This window comes from Castor canadensis, chromosome 3 (genome assembly GCF_047511655.1).
Source record: "Castor canadensis chromosome 3, mCasCan1.hap1v2, whole genome shotgun sequence".
Lineage (NCBI taxonomy): Eukaryota > Metazoa > Chordata > Mammalia > Rodentia > Castoridae > Castor > Castor canadensis.
The window spans coordinates 90,737,315-90,754,842 of NC_133388.1; the positions used below are offsets into that span (position 1 = coordinate 90,737,315).

The 17,528-nt window shown below is 44.9% G+C and overlaps 2 protein-coding genes across 4 annotated transcripts; both read right to left on the reverse strand.

The window, feature by feature from the left end:
* Window positions 1–5,136: 5,136 nt before the first annotated feature.
* Window positions 5,137–8,868, reverse strand: Slc39a2 (solute carrier family 39 member 2). Of its 3 annotated transcripts, none has more exons than XM_074068451.1 (4): window positions 8,165–8,868; window positions 7,768–7,898; window positions 7,473–7,523; window positions 5,137–7,038 (listed from the first exon to the last, which is right to left on the reverse strand). In XM_074068451.1, exons 2-4 carry the CDS (start codon window positions 7,828–7,830, stop codon window positions 6,400–6,402), a joined length of 753 nt encoding a protein of 250 aa, XP_073924552.1. In that variant the 5' UTR covers window positions 7,831–7,898; window positions 8,165–8,868; the 3' UTR covers window positions 5,137–6,399. The 3 variants fall into 3 exon arrangements, with proteins under 3 accessions (XP_073924552.1, XP_020026195.1, XP_073924553.1); XM_020170606.2 differs by having other exon boundaries at window positions 8,068–8,860; XM_074068452.1 differs by having other exon boundaries at window positions 6,899–7,038; window positions 7,473–7,518; window positions 8,068–8,864.
* A 1,698-nt stretch (window positions 8,869–10,566) lies between these two features.
* On the reverse strand, window positions 10,567–16,170 carry Mettl17 (methyltransferase like 17). The gene is given in 14 exon segments (XM_020170604.2): window positions 10,567–10,815; window positions 10,818–10,998; window positions 11,224–11,316; window positions 11,562–11,612; window positions 12,277–12,345; window positions 12,602–12,709; window positions 12,908–12,978; window positions 13,372–13,466; window positions 13,941–14,014; window positions 14,320–14,401; window positions 14,558–14,639; window positions 15,531–15,665; window positions 15,750–15,903; window positions 16,052–16,170. Coding segments are annotated over 14 exon segments (1,365 nt in total). The 5' UTR covers window positions 16,133–16,170; the 3' UTR covers window positions 10,567–10,726.
* Between the last annotated feature and the right edge of the window lie 1,358 nt (window positions 16,171–17,528).

Here is a 17,528-nt window from a genome sequence, read left to right on the forward strand (position 1 = left end):
CTTCATATCATATGTTTTTAAGCTTGGGAGAGGAGAGTTAATTAGATCTAAGAAGACTTCTTTATCAGTTATGGTTCCTTGGAAAAGACCATGGAATTTCAGAGGAGATGCCACCAACATCATGGTCATTGAGAAAGAAGCTGACTGGAATTCTACCCAAAGATGTCTTGTGACTCACCTTCCTGCAGGATGCTGTGTTTTAGATGGCTGGTTCAATACAGCTAGTAGACCAGGACCATGAAGTCACTATAGGGCTTGGGCTGCTCCTAGTTCATCCCATTTGGAAGACTCAGGAGGGTCATGGCCAAGAGGGGGGTTTCCTCTTGGGAATTCCTCTTCTCCCATGGAATCCACGGGATTTGGGAGCTAGTTAGACTAAATGCTTCTAAGAAGTATTTTAACAAAAATGAAGAACAATCATTCAGGGGAATTCAGGTATCTTGTGGCTGTTGCAGGTGGGTTCTTGGGTCCTTGAGGTACAAGTAGTAAAAGCGAGGACACACTTTGTAGCATTATTGGGTGGGATAGTACATGGCTATTACAAGGTGTTTTACAGAAACCCCAGTTATATCCTTTCTTCCATTCCAGTGAGCTGTGGACTGATCCACTGGGCTTTGAGTGCTGGTACACTGACATGGCATGACAGGGAAGTGAGAAACAGGATATGTATGTGTATGTGTTGGGGATGGAACCCAGGGCTTCATGTGTGCGAGGCAAGTGCTCCATCACTGAGCCACACCCCCAGCTCTGAGTCTATTTTAAATGTGGTAGGTCAGGGTCAAGCAGGACAGAGGCTTTGGGTGATCAGGTGAGCAGGGTTATGGAGCTGGCTATTGGATGGGTGTTGGGTAACCACACACAGGGTGGTGAAAAGAAGGGGCATGGCTGGAATCATTGGGGTCCTTTAGCTCACAGGCAAAACATGAGGAAAAGGCAAAGACTCACAGCCAGCATCAGCCTTTACTAACAACAGAGGCTGCTGTGCTCTGTGGAAGGGGAGGCAGGTCGTTTCTGCTTATCTGCTGACACAGGTAACACTATTTGCAGGGTAATCATCAGAAGTGGGAGCGATTACATTGTGTGTACTTGCGTGTGCTGTGTATATCTGCATGTGTGAAATGGGTGGTAACTGCGTACTCTTTCCTATAGATGTCTCTGCACAAGAAATCTGTGTTAAGTAGAAGGAAATGTTTGGCTGGAGTTAGGGAGGGGGTGTTTGCTGTCCTCGACCGACCTACTTTGTTGGTCCTAGACAATCTGGTCTCGCCCATAGAGACACAGCGCCCCCCTGTGGTTGCCATGGTTCTTAATTACTTTACCCAGTTCTCTGGGTTCCTTGCTAAGTTTCCATGATCTACAGCCCCACTGTTCTTTGTAGTTCTGCCTTCTAGCTATACAGGGAGGTCCTCATTACACTGCCTGCTGCTCTGTCCATTCTCTCAGAGCTCAGAGGCTCAGAGGGGTGGGGTATGACTTGGGTTCAGTGACAAACACTGAACCCAAGCTCCTTCCCAAGGAATGTGAGTGCTTTCCAAACGTTAAGGACAGATGCTAAGATAGCTAAGAGAACATTCAGTGGCAATGAGGCTTAAACTAGATGAAATAGAGCAAAAGAGACTTATGGTTTCAGCTTGAATATTCTGGCTCTCTTTAGACTTTCACTGTGTCTCTACAGGTACAGTCATACACTGCATAATGACCTTTTGGTCAACTCAGGGACCACATATGTGATGGTGGTTCTATAAGATTCTATCACTTAGTGACATTATGGCTTTTTTATTTTGTGTAAGTACACTCTATGATGTTTGCACAGTGACAGAACCTATTCTCCTCTTAAGTGGTGTGTGCCTATACCAACAGAACAGTGGCACTGCAGTAGAAGGGATAGAAATTAAACACTGGAGAGTAGTTTAACTGTTAGGGAAAATGTCAGGGTGGGAGGCACAGCTCCTCCAGAGAGGCTTTGGGACTAACTGAAAAGTAAGTCAGTTCTGACTAGGGCCAGGGGTGTGCCCAGGGCGATGTAATTTATTTGTGCTCTCTCTCTTTACTAACACAAGAATTTTCCCCAAATTAGATAAATACACAGTAAAAGCAGGATGCATTCTGTATCTGACAGTCAACAAATCTAAAGACAGTAACTCAGAACATAATTAAAAGAAAAAAAAATTAATCTACCACCAGCATTTTGTAAGCATCCCTGCAAACTGGTGCTGTGTGAGTAATCCTTCCTGTACTCCTTTTCTTCACTTTGATAGTGGCAGTGGCACCCCTCAGGCCAGTGGGAAGTATGAAGGTATCTGGGTGGTTGGCACAATCACTCATACCAACCCATCCAAATGCTGGCAGCTGTTCTTTGCACTTATACTGGAGCCAGGAACAAGGGACTATTTCCTGCAGTGAAAGAGGCTCCCAAACTGTCCTTCAGGGAGGGGCCAAGTGGCACCAATTGTCTCAGCAGAGTTAGTCCAGAGCTTGTTTTTTGTTCCCGGGTATTCTTACTTCGTGTGTTGATGTCTGACTGACCTCCCATCCTGCTCCAGCATATTTTCTAAAATGTGCTTTCTCTCGGTTGCAATTCCCCATCTCTTCACTAATTGCCATCCTGCAACTCTACTACCTAAACCAAACCCTCAGCTTCAAAGCACAGGAGAGGTAGAATTCCAGAGTTAAACAGCAATGTTTTGGTGGCAGGAAAGGAAAGTTGGCTCTGTGAAGGAGGGCAGTTGGAGGTCTATGTATATCAAAAAATACATGTATGGGAGTGGAGAATGAGGGGTGAGGAAGGGTGACAGGGATTGAGGAGACATGAAAATTGTCCCCCATAAATTCTCTCCCAATTATTTGACTAGTGTCCTCTCGTCCTTTTTCCCACCTATATATCTTCCCTCTTATTTTTCATTTTCTTCTTTTTTGGGGGGAGATTGGGTACTGGGGTTTGAACTCAGGGCCTCATACTTGCTAGGCAGGTGTTCTACCACTTAGGCCATGCCCCCTTTTTGCTTTGGTTATTTTTGAGATAGTAGTGTCATGCTTTATGCCTGGGCTGGCCTGACCTCAGTCCTCCTATTTACACTTCCTCAAAGCTGGGATGACATGGGCACACTAGTCTGCCCAGCCATTGGTTGAGATGAGATTCTCAAAAACTTTTTGGCAGGGCTGGCCTTGAACCTTGACCTTTCGATCATCACCTCCCAAGTAGCTAGTGTGTGCCACCATGCCTGGCTATTTTTATTCTTCCACTCTCATCATTCCAGTTATCTTCTGTGAAAACCTATCTCTTAAGGGTGATTGAGTCAGGATTTATTCCTGCATCTGCCATCCAGTGGCCAGGCCCAGGCCTCTCAGCTCTCCTCTACCTTATGGTCTTCTGCCTGTTCTTATTCCTTCCTTGTTTCACTTGTCCCTCTCTGGATACTTGCTGGGAATTCATGCCTTTTGAAAATGATCAAGCTAGAGGTGTGGCTCTCCAATATGAAGGAAACCCTGACTTCAAACTCTAGTACCACCAAAACAAAATACAAAACCAACAAATAAAACCAAGAAAATGGCTGGGTGCCAGTGGCTTGCGCCTGAATCCTAGCTTCTCAGGAGGCAGAGATCAGGAGGATCACGGTTTGAAGCCACCTGGGGCAAATAGTTCATGAGATCATACCTTGAAAAAACCCAACAACACAAAAAAAGGGCTGGCAGAGTGGCTCAAGAGGTAAGAGTACATGTCTAGCAAGAGTGAAGACCTGAGTTCAAACCCTAGTGCTGAAAAAGAAAAAAAACAAAAAACCAGGAAAATGGTCAAAGATTATCTCCTCTTCATGATTTCAATATTCTCCCCTGGTGTTCTCTGTGTGGACCCACTGTAGCTTTATTCCAGCTCTTGACATAATATGGTTCAAACTAAAGCTGGTTCTGGTCCTGGTTGGTATGAACTTTGGGAGAAGGAAAGAAAGTCTGGAGAGGAAAGCAAGCCTTGACGGCTGAGTGGAGAGAAAGCTAAAGGAGAATACAAGGCTTCCCAGATGGAAGAAGGCAGAAAACGTACATGACTCATCAGAGCTTGAAATATCCCAACCTCCGCCTCATTTACCTCAAATGCTGATAGCATCAGTGACCCAGAAACACAAGGAAGAGCCACACAGGCTAGCATACTTCTCATGTCTCCTTTCTACAGCCATACAAGTCCTCTGTACTAGAAAGAGCTCTCTAGCTTCTATACAATTGTGTTCCCTTCAGTTCATCCACGCCAAAGTCCTGGCAAGATCACTTAAGTTGAATGTAGCAAGACTAGATGGTCCATGGGACACCTGTTTACCCCTCTATATCTCTGTTATGCTCTGTGCTCCATGAGGCTGGCCTATCTGCAATGCACCAGCAGCCTCTGTCTGTCCTCTGGCTTCTTTTTGGTTTGCTGAGTAAGACACTGGCTGCAGATCAGAGAGCAGAGAAAAGTAAGGTTGCCCCCTGGCCCCTCTGGGTGGGTTCCTTGCAGGTTGGGTGCATCCCTCTACCAGGGCCAAGTTCTTATTGGTTTCTGTACTTTCTGGTAGTTTCTTCTCTTCAGGCTAGGCAACAGCATTGTTATTACTCAGCCCCAGGGTGTTGCATCAACGGTTCAAACTTTGTCCAAAAGCTGCCCACACCTGACTAAATAGACCCTTTATTACACTTGCCTCAATTATCCAGTGCACTACCAGTTGCTTTGTTCTGGGATCTTACCAATAGGGTGGGAGATGGAAGGAGAGGATCTACCCACTGAGCTTTTCATAGAATCATAGAAATGTGAGCTTGAAATCCAGCTAGCCAAGTGATCAAGCTATTGAACTTTTCTGAATGCCCGTTTCCATAGACTTCTCACAGTGGTAAGCTCTAACTGTTGGGTGTATCTGAAAACGGTAGTATAGTGCATGGCCAGTTAGAAACTGTATTTTTACTACCACACACTAGGCTCTGAGTACACTGAAATACACTGCTCTCAGTGTAGTACCTGTTCCTGCATTTAATACTAAAAACACAATAGAATGGTGTGCAAGGGAAATTCTTTCCTGTATTAGACACATCTATCTATCTATCTATCTATCTATCTATCTATCTATCTATCTATCATCTTCTTACTATCTACAATGTAGATAGATGCCTGAAGCTTGCCTTCTCACTGATTCCCGGGTGTGAAAACTGGGTTTGTATTTTTTTGTGAGGAGGGGAAAAAGATGGAAAGGAGACAAAGACTGAGACAAGAGTGAACTCGGGAGATCTTGACCATGTTAAGGCTATTTGGGTTCCACACAGAAAATCTTAGAAGGGGCAACTGACGAGAGTGAGGGAACTCCCTAGGCATACCTCCTCTTTCCCTATTTCTTCATTAAGTCTGAGACAGTCCTCCAGCTTATAGATGGGCGACAGCTCTCCTATTCCTTCTCAATTCCAGATTACCTGCTTTTGTGTTTTCCCTGAGCACTTTTTAGTGGGGAAGCAACACATCGTAGGGGTTACTGAAACTGAAAGACAATTGGTACTGCAGGCAGTAGGAAAACCATTAAACAGTGGCAGAGCTAAATAATCACCTCAAGTATTTATTTGCAGCCTTTTTCCCTCTCCAAACATGCTGCTTTTTAATCCTTCAGCCTGAGACAGCTGGAAGGAGAGAGAGACTCAAAGAACAGCAATGTCCCCTAGGCCACATAGTTTTGTGAAATATAGAAACTCAGTTGAATGGAAACAGGCTCCATTTAGCCTGATGTTCTTGGGTCTGCCAGGCACATTGTGGGTGGCTGACAGGAGGTACTGGAAGTAGGGTGAGGTTTTAGTATAGGAAAAAAAAGATATTGATGCCCCTGATTTCTGTTTTGAAACCTCTTTCCGTCTAAATGCTGGAAGCATTGGCTTATTTTCTCAGTTTCTGTAGGTACAGGAGGGAGGGGATTACTGAAATTTCAGCAGTGCTTTTATGTCCATGGGCATGACCTGCACCAGCATAGCTGAGATCCCAATTCCAGAAGAAAACACTGCATCCAGCATTCACCCTTCCCATTCTGCCACTTCCCCTACAGGATGGCCTTTAGGCAACAGGGAGAAAGGAAGTACAGTGTGGCTGAAGGGAAAAGGGAGCATGACATTTTATTACACAGAGCAGCATAAATGGTAACAGTCAAATCTGGAGTGATGGCATTGATACCAGTTCTTCGCTAAATAGGCACTGAGCCTAAACATCCTTTTCTCAGTCCAGAGTGAGAAATGGGATCTCATATGGGTAAAGGCTGGGGTCCAATCCAGGGGATTACCCCTCTAGTGAATGTCCTTTAATGTCAGTGAAAAATGCCTGAGGGCCAAAGCCGTAGCCATTTGGGAGGTGTCTCCTGGGGGCAGGGAGGTATCCTCCTAGATAGGTCCATCAGAACAGTCATCTCAGGCCCATAAGGCAACAACAGCCATGAGGGTGAAACCAGCAGCCATGCAGCCCCACTTGGCCAGCGGGGCCCCAGGACCAGCCAGTTCCCGAGGCAGAATTTCTAGGAAGGTGACATACAGGAATGTGCCAGCTGCCACACCCTCTAATACAGCCTGGGCTAAGCCCTGCCCCCCTTCAGAGTCCCCTGTAGCCACAGTCAGCCCTAGGGCTAGGCCCAAGGGGGACATGAGAGCTAATGATAGTATGGAGGATGCAGCCCACTGTGATCCAGTGCCTAACTTCACCAGCCGCAGTCCTACACCAAACACCACAAGCCCCTTATGAGCCAGGACAGCAACACAGAGTTGTATGGTAGCTGCTACTGTTGTCTGTAGCCCCACAGCTAGACCTTCAAACACTGAGTGAAAGGAGAGTGACAGCAAGAGGATGAGGGCTCGAAAGGGGCCCCGTGAGGGTGAGGATGAGGGTAGAGGTGGATGACTGTGGAATCCAAAGGAATGGGACCCACCCCATTCTTCCTCCTGAACTGTTGATCCTCCAGCAGCCCCAGGACAGCACTGCAATGCCAGCGACTCCAAAAGGAAGACCAAGAAAAAGCCCAGGGAGATGATGAGCTCTCCATAGGGGTACTCCACCTAGGAACACAAAGAGGGGCTGTGAGCCAGGAAGGGAAGGGAAGACAGTGCACTGGATGGGCATAGGATTGGGAGGTTGAAGAGAATGGGAAAATGGGTAATAGAACATAAAAAAAGGGTATGGGGGATTAAGCCAGGAATAGACATGCAAGAGCGAGAGTGCCAGAGGAGCTAAGGGACACAGGTTCCATAGGGCTAGGAAACCACGTGAAGCATGTCAGAGAGTCCAGGGAAAGACAGACTAAAGCAAGAGGTTTTCGTAGGTCCCCATAATCAAAAGGATTGGGCTGGCTCCTCTCTTTCTCTGTACTATCTGAGCTGGAAGCAGAAGGGACTCCTGTTACTGTTCACATTGTCCTCTCAGAAAGGGTCTGGGTATGAAATGAATCTGGTTTTCCCCACCAGCATGATAAAGGCTGGTGGGAGATACTTACATGAACTGAACCACCATCATCAGAAGAATTTCCCTTTCTTTCTGTACTGTTCTAGGGAGACAGAAACAGAAATTAGACAGGGGATAGAGCAGCCTAGCTTCCTGTCCTGCTCTTTCAGCAGTACTGCTTTTCTTAAACCCAATCTGACCTGTTTTCATCATTCCACACAAGAGCCCTTATCTTCCCTGTGGTCCCACCCATGTCCTTGGTTCCATAATTTTCTCTCTTTTCTTCCCTCAGTTCTGTTTAGCATTCTGACCTCACAACCTTGCAACTCTGCATCTCTGCTGCTCACCTGCCCCATAAACTTCTGGATCTCTGATTCAATTCCCTCTAGGGCTTCAGCAGTCATATGCATGAACCCTGCTCCCAGGAAAACACCAGCAGAGATGCAGCCCAGGAGGCTGAGGACCCGGTGGTGATGACCTAATAAAAAGGCAAAAGTTACAGTCCAGTTGGTAATGAGGAGATAAACAAAGATAACTAACGAGCAGCAGGCAGCACCCAGTATCCTGAGCTTGGGGATGGTGAAGGAATGAGAGCAGGAATCAGAACAGACTTGAGGCTAAAGGACAAAGATGGAGTAGGGTTATACCTGTAGTTGCATCCATCTGGAACCATTTGAAGCAGATGGGAATAAGGCCACAGCCCAGAGTGAGAACCAGCAAGGCAAACAGGCAGCCAATTTTTACCCCTAGAAGTGCCTCCATCTCTGGGGTGCAGGATACGCAGGGGCCTCAGAATGACAAGTGGAGAAGGAGTAGTTTCTTAGGTGGTCAAAGCTGGAGTATCCTGAGTTTCAGGACACTCGATATCCTCCTGTCCTGGGGTGCCTCTGCTTGCACGGCAAGCATAGCTGACTAGGGCCCTGCCTCAGCTGTGCACCCTCCCCCTACCTGGAGGCCCCTCCCCTGGCTCACGCCTTCTTGAGCCTCCAAACCAGAAACTCCAGACAACCTGCCAGGCACAGTTCAGTGCTGTCTTCTCCTTCTCTTCAATGCCATGACTAATCCAAGGACTCTGGAGAGTCTCAGTTCATGCCTGGGGTTAATCAAAACCCAAGTGGGACAATATGTAGCTATTTCTCAGCTATTTTGTGTTGGGGACAATCTGGTCCTGCCTCAGGACATTTGATCTAAGCCTTCTATACCCTCTCCACCCCATCCCGAATCTTACAGGTTGGTATGTTGATATCTGAACCGAAGCCTTTCAGAGGAGATTTGGGGCCACCTGGGGTAGAGGTGGGGCTGAGGTAGTGCTGCTGCCACTCTGTGAGAACTACTGGTGAGGGACTCCCCTTTCCTGTAACTCCAGAAAAATAGCTCCAGGCATAGAAAAACTAGAGGGTAGTAGAGATTTCTAGCATTACAACATTAAACTGTCACAACTTCTGATAGTGCCTATTTCTGTAATCAAGTCCCTATAACCATTTTTTTCTAAGAGACTTCAACCATAACAAAATCACTTTCTCTAGTTAATGTATATATAAAAAGAAAAAGCTAAAAGCCAAAAAACAGGTGGAATACATTCTTTCCTCTGGTTAAGGTGACCTGTGTCCTTGTTGCCATTCCTATAGCTATCAATTTTTGTCCTTGTTTTTTTTTTTGTGCTACTGAGGCTTGAACTGAGGGCCTACACCTTGAGTCACTTCACCAGCCCTTTTTTTGTGGTGGGTTTTTTTCAAGATAGGGTCTCTCGAACTATTTGCCCAGTCTGGCTTTGAACTTCAATTCTCCCGATCTCTGCCTCCTGAGTAGCTAGGATTACAGGCGTGAGCCACCAGTGTCCAGCTGTCCTTGCTATTTTTGTTACAAGCTTGATTTGTAGAACTATAGATTGCTCAATGGTCCACCACATGTCCACTAGTGCCAAGAAGTCTGAAAACCTTGATTTTTTAAATCAAAACTTCCAGTTTCCCCTGCCCCGGATTCCCTTCTGTGCCTTTTTCCCTTATATAACTCATAATTATGCTTGTAGGGGTAAGGTGGATTTGAGGCCCATCCCCTTCCTTCCCAGTGGGAAACTTCTGGATTAAACTCTACTGCAAGCACTGGTGTTCAGTGCACTGGGCACACAAATCTGACTTTGGGGTTTGGTAACATTTCCTGATGGGAACTATGAAAGAGGGACTTGGAATTTTTGTCTTTTGTAGTATTGGGAAATGAACCTAGGGACTTGAGATTGGTAGACAAGTGCTCTACCACTTGAGCTACACCCTAGCCCAAGTCTTTGTTTTAAGGTAAAGAAATTGCTCTTGAGCTGGCAGAATGGCTCAAGTGGTAGAATGCCTGCCTAGCAAAGCAGGAAGATGAGTTCAACCCCAGTACTAACAACAACAAAAAAAAGGTTGCTCTAATCATGAAACAAGGCCTAGGGGAAAACAGAAATGAACCAAATAAAGTATCTGCCCAAATACTTAAGGATAGAAGTGCAGATTTGGTTCTGATGGGGATCAGTCTTACAGGAAATGTATGAGGAAAAACTCCAGGGTAGTCGAGGGACCCTGTGAAAAACAGAAGGGAGAGTTAGGATTGCCAGGTTTGGTGGCACAAATCTGTAATTCCAGCACTGTGGAGGTTAAGGCAGGAGAATCCTGACTTCAAGGCTAGCCTGAGATACACAGTAAGACAGTGTCTCAAAAATCAAACAAACAAAACAAAAAATAAGAAAAACAAAACACACATAAAAAGAAGGGAAAACAAACAAACAAAAAGGTTAGGTGTGGTGGTACAGGCTTGCAATCCCCACACTTGGGAGGCTAAGGTACTCAAGAGTTCCAGGCCACCATGAGCTAGACACTGTCTTGAAAACCATCCTCCTCCCCCCATCAAAAAAGTTAAGTAGCTGCTGGTTCCCCTAGTCAGGAGGCCCACATTAACAGCTGTGAGACCTGCTGAGCCAGTTCTGAGGACTGGGGGTGGCTTTCCCCACTATCCTAGATTATCTTCCCAGGAAGTGCTGGTCTCTGTAGAAGCAGCAGTGTTCTTACAGGAGAGAGTGAGCTTGAGATTTGTGTGGGGAGTTCAACAATGAAAATCTCAGGACAGGCCAGGACAACTGACCCCTGTACTTTTATAAAGAATTGTAAAACTCATTTGCATTCATTAAAAGTTTATTATTATTCAAACTTTAAACACAGATATGCAGGAGTACCAGAACTCCCTTCCTGGATACCAGGTAGCATTAGCCTTGGCAGGTGTGATGGAAGAAAATGTTTTGCTTGTCCACATTCTTGTCAACTCTCAGGAGGACCTTCAGTAGGGGCTGCAGGAGATGTAGATGGAGTTATCACAGGTAAAAGATCTCCCCAGGCGCTGACACGGGCACAGCGATACAAATCCCTGCCATGGAGGCGGGCTGTGATGACAGCATGCTGCATGTGCCCACCTGGACAGCAGAGGTGACAATGCACATGGCGGGGCCGTTTAAGGACAGGCTGAGTGATACGGGGCCAGCAATTAGCTTCTTCTGGAGACCCCCTGGCAAGAATCACCATAGAGAATTTTTCCTCCTTTGGCTTCTTGTTCTAAGAGAAAATATGAGACTAATTAGGGAGAAAAGATGGGAAAAAACCTTTTTGGCTTCCTTTCCCTCACATTCTTGTGTCCCTTTTTACATTCTACAGATCATAGACATGCATGCTCTAAAATCTCCAGGCCTTTCTAAGCATTCACCAACAGTTCCCACTTAGCTTTTTCTTCCTGCTTTCCCAGGTTATTTTCTCCCCACAGCAACATTCCCAGATACATACCCAGCTGAAGGGGATGGGATGATAAGCCTGAGAGAAGCTACAGGCCATGGGCGTAGAGGCTGTCAACTGAGGACACGGAAGTTCATGGGGACACTGTGAGCACACATAAAGACACGAAGACAAAAAAGCCATCAATCATAAAATTTAGGAATGACTGAATCAAAAGGGCATGGAGAGAAAAGAACAAGAGAGGGGGTAGAGAGAACTATGGGAATCACAAGGTAGAAAGTGGATAAGCACAAAAAGTAGGGGAGCATGGCTTAGCTTTATTCTCCCACTTTTCCTGGCCACACCTGAGTTCAGATCTAAGCAATGGGACAAGCAGAAGTAGTACTCACTGGGGCAAAGACAAAACTAGGCTGAAGGTCCCAAGGTGACTTTTCTTTTTCCTGAAATCAAAAAAAAAATAAAGCTGGGCCTGTGGGATTGATTTTCACAATTCAATCTCTACTCTTGGTAAACTGAGGGTTTCCTTAGCATTCAATCCTCATAATGATGAACTATGCCTCCTGAGTTAAGCTGGTTACTTCTCTAATGCTCTACACAAAGAATGTTCTCTTTGCAGAAGCAGAAAGGCAGGAACTTGGCACACAGTATGGTGTTCTCCCTTGTCAGCAATCTCTACGCTCAAAAAAAAAAAAAACCCTCACTCCAGGACAATTAAATTTATGATTATATACTGGCTCATATCCTCCCATACAGACAAGGTTTTTGGATCAGCAATGCCCTAGAACAGGGGTTGGCACACTTTTTGTTTAAAGGGCCAGAGAGTAGGCAAAATGTATCTCTGTCCCACTACTCACTTCTACTTTATGCAGTGTGAAAAAGCTGTCATAGACAACAGAGATGTCAATATGCATGGCTCACATGAAAACAGGCGCAAGCTGGATTCGATTCACAGGCCCTCATCTGCCAGTCACTTCCCTCTATCCTAATGACGCTGTGTGTCTGGTTTCCTGAAACTCACCATGACGAAGGCTTGACAGTCTTCAGTTTTCAAGGGAGTACAGTAACTGAGACAGAAAGGAGTAAGGGAAGGACAGGAGAACTTACCTTAAGGACCAGGTCCCTGGCATCCATAAGAAGGCTGTGTCCAGCTTTTGTTCCATTCTCCACTAATACCTGTTCACAAATGGGGAAAACAAGCAGAAGTCCTCAATCGTGTGAAATCATAAATGTCAGTAGCTCCAAGAGCATTTGCAGATGAAGGTCCTAAAAGGAACAGGCATTACATATAAAAAGGGGACAGAGATCCCAGAGGATATACAGAGATCTATAAAGGAGACAAATGTTCAAAAAGGAAGACAATGAGAGAAGGAATAGCATAAGGACTATGAAGCTGTTTTAAGACTTGAAGAGAAACTGTATTTTAACTCACCAGAAAATGGCTCGTCTTGCGCCACAAGGTTTCAACCACTTCAGTTCGGTCAGCCTTGCTGGGTAGTTCACTAAGGGCAAAGGCTGATACTACTACATCAAATTGTACCTGAGGACCGAGATAAGTAACACGATAGACCAACATCTCCCCATTCCAAGAGTACAAGCAGCTCCTAGTCCCTAAGTTTCTTCTAGTGCTTTTTTTTTTTTTTAATCTTCCAATATTCCAGGTTGGTCTGCAAAGGTGAGGCCACATTTTCCCATCTGCTAATCTTGCACTTAGGATGCCCTAAACAATGCTACTTGCCTTGGGTGATACAGGTAGAAACTGTCTGAAAAAGACACCTGGAACATGAGGCTCCTTTGATTCTGAACCACCTGTGGGAGAAAGAAGAGAGGTGGTAACTAAGAATGCAATGAAGTTTATGGCCGTGAGTAGAAACTGAAGAGACACCCACACAAGAAAATGGTCCCGAAGATAGGGAAACACACTAGGTAAGAATGAGATGCAACACTGTAAGTAAATATTAAAAACGGCAGGGAGAACATCAGCTCCTCTATCCTGGTGACATTATCTAACTCAGCCACAGTTTACCAATGGCCTCTAACACCTCTGTTTGACCATAGCACCGGAAGGGGACTGGATTCTTTTTAACTTTGAATCCTCTCTTCTACTTCCCAGTAACACACTCTTTCTAATACTCCTTTGCTTTCTTAACTCCCTCAATTTTGGAAGAAGCTTACCTAATAGCTTTTTCTTGCTGTTCTTACCTTTTAGTAGCTTTTCTGCCAAACTCAACATGGCAGCAGAGCAGTCCACACACACATATTCACGTAGACTCTTGCCCCACATACTGTGAGCAGCCCTGAAATGGCAAATAAAAACCACTAATTCTCACGACAAAGAGTCATCCCAACAAAAGACCATCTATTCCCAACTCCACCCCTGGGAAAACAGGATGCTATGTCAAAATAGAGAGATTAGCAACATTAATTTTGTATTTATTTACAACTCCTGATAAAAAGGTACTCAAAAATCTACCTGTATGGCAAAAAAGTTTTTCTGATTAGTATGTAAAAGCTATTCTCTACACCAGATTCCTTTCCTTTTTAATCTTTCTAAACATGTTTTTTTTTTTTCACTTGACATTCAAGTTCTGGACCCAATCCAAATACCTTTTTCTACTTTGCCTAATCTGAGGGAAGCAATATTGTAGTCCAATTTTCCTATTCTGCCTCTGGTAGATACTGTCTACAAGTCTGTTGATACCAACATGATTAGTAAGTAAGGCTCTCTAGAGCTGGAATTGACAAGAATAGGACTGAAGAAAGTTACTCACCAGGTAACAGAACCAGTACCGCAGCCAAAGTCCATCAAGGTTTGTGGCTGGAACTCTGGAATTCGAGCCTGGATCTGAAGAAATATACAATACTCCACAGAAGGTCATGTAGAGGCTTACTTAAAACCTTAGTAAATATGAATCGAGGGGACTATGATAATCAAGAAGAGATATGAATGTATTTTGAGATTCAATATAAATGCTTTATAGGATAGGAAGCTTCTAAACAGTGATTTTAAATCTTCCTTGGGTCACAGAATCCTTTCAGAGGATAAAGAGAACTTCTTTAAAAATGTGTATGCAACATCCCAAGAATTCCTACTCCAGAAGAATAGGGGAACTGATAAAAGGTTCAGTAAGGAAGTTGAGCAACGTTCACCTCATGGAAAGCCCTGGAGACTGCTGCAAAGCCACCATCCAGTCTTGCTGCCATATATACAAGGCTTAGTTCTTCATTGTAGCTGCCATGAAAATCAAAGAGTCACATGGAGTGGCAAATAATCTCAATCCCATAGTTACCTTCTCAACTTTTAGGAAATGAAATGGGTTGTGTAGTTGTACTTCCAACTCTCTGCAATTCAATGCTTCTTCCTTTTGCACCATCTAGCTTTCCTCACCTCAGTTTTTGCCAATGGTAGGTAGTTCTGCGCAGGGCATGCAGTACTTTTTCACAAAGTTTCTCCTCTGTCTGAGGTGAGTCTGGGGTGAGAACAAGGACTGGAAGTGAGGACCTAGGGAGAATAGGGATTAAATCCAATAGTTGAATATACTGCCCACCCAATCCTCCTTCATTCCCACCTGAGAAAAACCTCAAAGCTTGAGAGAAGCCAAACCTAGAGAAAAACTTCAGGTAAGAACAACTATCACTGCTAGAGTATATGAGGCAGTATCTTCCTCTAACAGCAGTTTATTAAACTTAGCCAACCCTCTCCTGCAAGTTTTGTTTTATATTAAAGAGAAGTGTAATAAAAATTTAAAGGATAGGAAAAGGACCATATTTTGAGGATGTCCTCACTTCCCCAAAACGTAAGATTGTGACGTCCCCAATGTTCCCCTGGGGAGGAAAGGGGAAAAGGAAATAAGTTTCATGACTGTGCTCAGATCCACACTATTTACCAACAATCTACTGAAAGCCTAGTCTGGGCCAGGTACGATGGGTAGTGTAGGGAATACGAGATGATAATGAGCATGTCTGCAAGATGAAGGAGCTCACAATTCTGAAAAGAACGTGACAAATTATATTCATTTTCCTATCTCTGACAGGGAGCCATACGGGGACTTTATTTCACCTGAATAAAAACATAGGTCCTAATTTAGTGGACTTGCAGGAAAAAAATTTAAAAAGCAAAACAAACGAACAAACAAAACAAAAGCCAAAGATCTAGATTTCTAATGTTTATCCAGACCCCAAGAGTAATCTCTGGACCAATCTTTTACTAAGGCATCATTATAACAATTGCCGTCACTAAGAACCTCAAATAAGAAACTGCAGCCTCTACTCAGGACACTGTGCAATTATATTATTCCTTGCTCTTTATTTCCTCCTGACATTTCAATCTGATGTACTCTGTAATTATTCTTCAGTCCTACCTGAATTTTCCAGGAATTTTTTCTCAAGATCCATAGCCCGTCTCTGTAACTCCTCTGGTTCTACAGGCAAATGTCGGCTCCAGAGATAATTGGTCAGGGCTTGCACCTGCTTTTCTATGTTGGGCATTGTCCTCTCTGGGGGCCAAAGATGAAAACCGTTATCACCGCGTGCTGGCCTCGCCTTGCTCCTTTTCCGCTTCGCTTCCCGCCGCTACTCACCAAGCAGCAGCAACTGCGCGGCGCTGGCCAGGGCCCGCGGCAGCCGCACGTGCGGCAGCTGCAGGATGCCGGGGTGCCGACGATGGGGCATCTTCCCCAGAAAGCCGGACCTGTTATCCACCTGGGTCACGCCGGGCACAAGGGTGGCGAGCGCCTGCACAAAGGGATAGAAATGATGATGGCAAGGCAGAAAGGAAGGCTGCAGCGTCTGCTAAGGGAGGGGTCTGCCTGGAGCGCTCGTCCTCGGAGCGGAACCTTCTTGGAACCCAGTCTCGCCGACAGCCGAGGGAGAACGCTCTTACCCGGGGCTGGAGAGCTACTCCCCCGCTGCGGCACGTTCGGCCCACTGTCAGTAAGAACCTCAGTTTCCTGGCGGTCGCCATAGCGCCGGACACAAACCGGAAACGGAAGTGTAGGTACCTGCGCCTCTCAGCCCAACGTCACGGTGCGCATCCATCGCGCAACTTCCTGGGACGGTATCAGCCAATGAGAAGAGCGAGTATTTGCTAGCAGCCAATAAGTCTCATTCAGGCGGAAATTGTACGTGGGTGGGACTTAGGACCCTTTCCGATGTAATCAGGAGGAGGGGAAGTGGCCTCCAGGCTGTGCTGGGACTAGTCACAGGGACCGGAAGTTAAGGGGGCGGGGCTTGGGATAGGGACAGCATGGACTGGGAAGACTTTCTGCATGTGCGACTGTGTTTCTTGTTCTCTTCCCTGGAGATTTCTGAGGCTTGGGATGTTTCCCTGTGTGAAAAGGGAATACAGCAACAAAACGATGATGTGACCAAAAGCAGATTTAGGCGACCAAATATAACAAAAGTTAATAATTACTAAATACTCAATATTTTAAGAAGTTTTAAGCTTAGTTAACAGGCCTTATTTTTCTTACATTTGTTAGTTTCTCTTCTCTTACTAAATCGATCCTCTTAGTAACATGTATTTACCACATACTGTACCAAAACCTTTTACAGAATACTGCTTCATTGGGTTCCCATAATCCTATGAAGCCGGTTCTGTTGACCCCATTTTTCAGTTAGGAGAGTGAGGCTTCTGGGGATCCATGGTGCTCAGGATCAAAACATTGTTAGGTAACAGCTGAATTTAAGCTTGGGTAGTATTTAGTCTGAGTTCCATCTTTAAGTAATATGCTGTACTGCATAGTTCTTAGTGTAAGTTCACTAAGAACTTTATGCTAAATGTTCAGAAGTGTGAACTCACTATGCTGTATTCCTGTAGCAACACTTTAATCAACTATGGTTGTGTCCATAGTTGATTAAACTATGGTTAACCTCTTGGAATGAAAAGATAATGACAGAATAGGTTGTTGCTATAACTTTGAGAGTCAAAATGTAATAATTATGGGAAACTATAGCAATTGGAAAGTCAAATGTCTGGTTTGTATTGGGATCATTAAGATTGGATTCTAATAAAGGTTTTCCTTTACAATCTCTGGAACTACTACTCATTGCTCTCCTTTCCAGGTTTACCTTTTTTTTTTTTTGTCAGTGCTGGGATTTGAACTCAGGGCCTTTAAGCTCGTGAAGAAAGTGCTCTGTCACTCTGCCAGCCCTGTTTTGTGTTGGGTATTTTCAAGATAGCATCTCTTGAACTATTTGCCCCGGTTGACTTTGAACTGTGATCCTTCTGATCTCTGCCTTCTTAGTAATTAGAATTACAGGGGTGAGCCAACAGCACTCGGCAGGTTTACCTTCTTTTTGATTCACACTACCACGTGTAAGTTTTATCTTTTGTGATAATTTGCTTTTTACTTTAAATT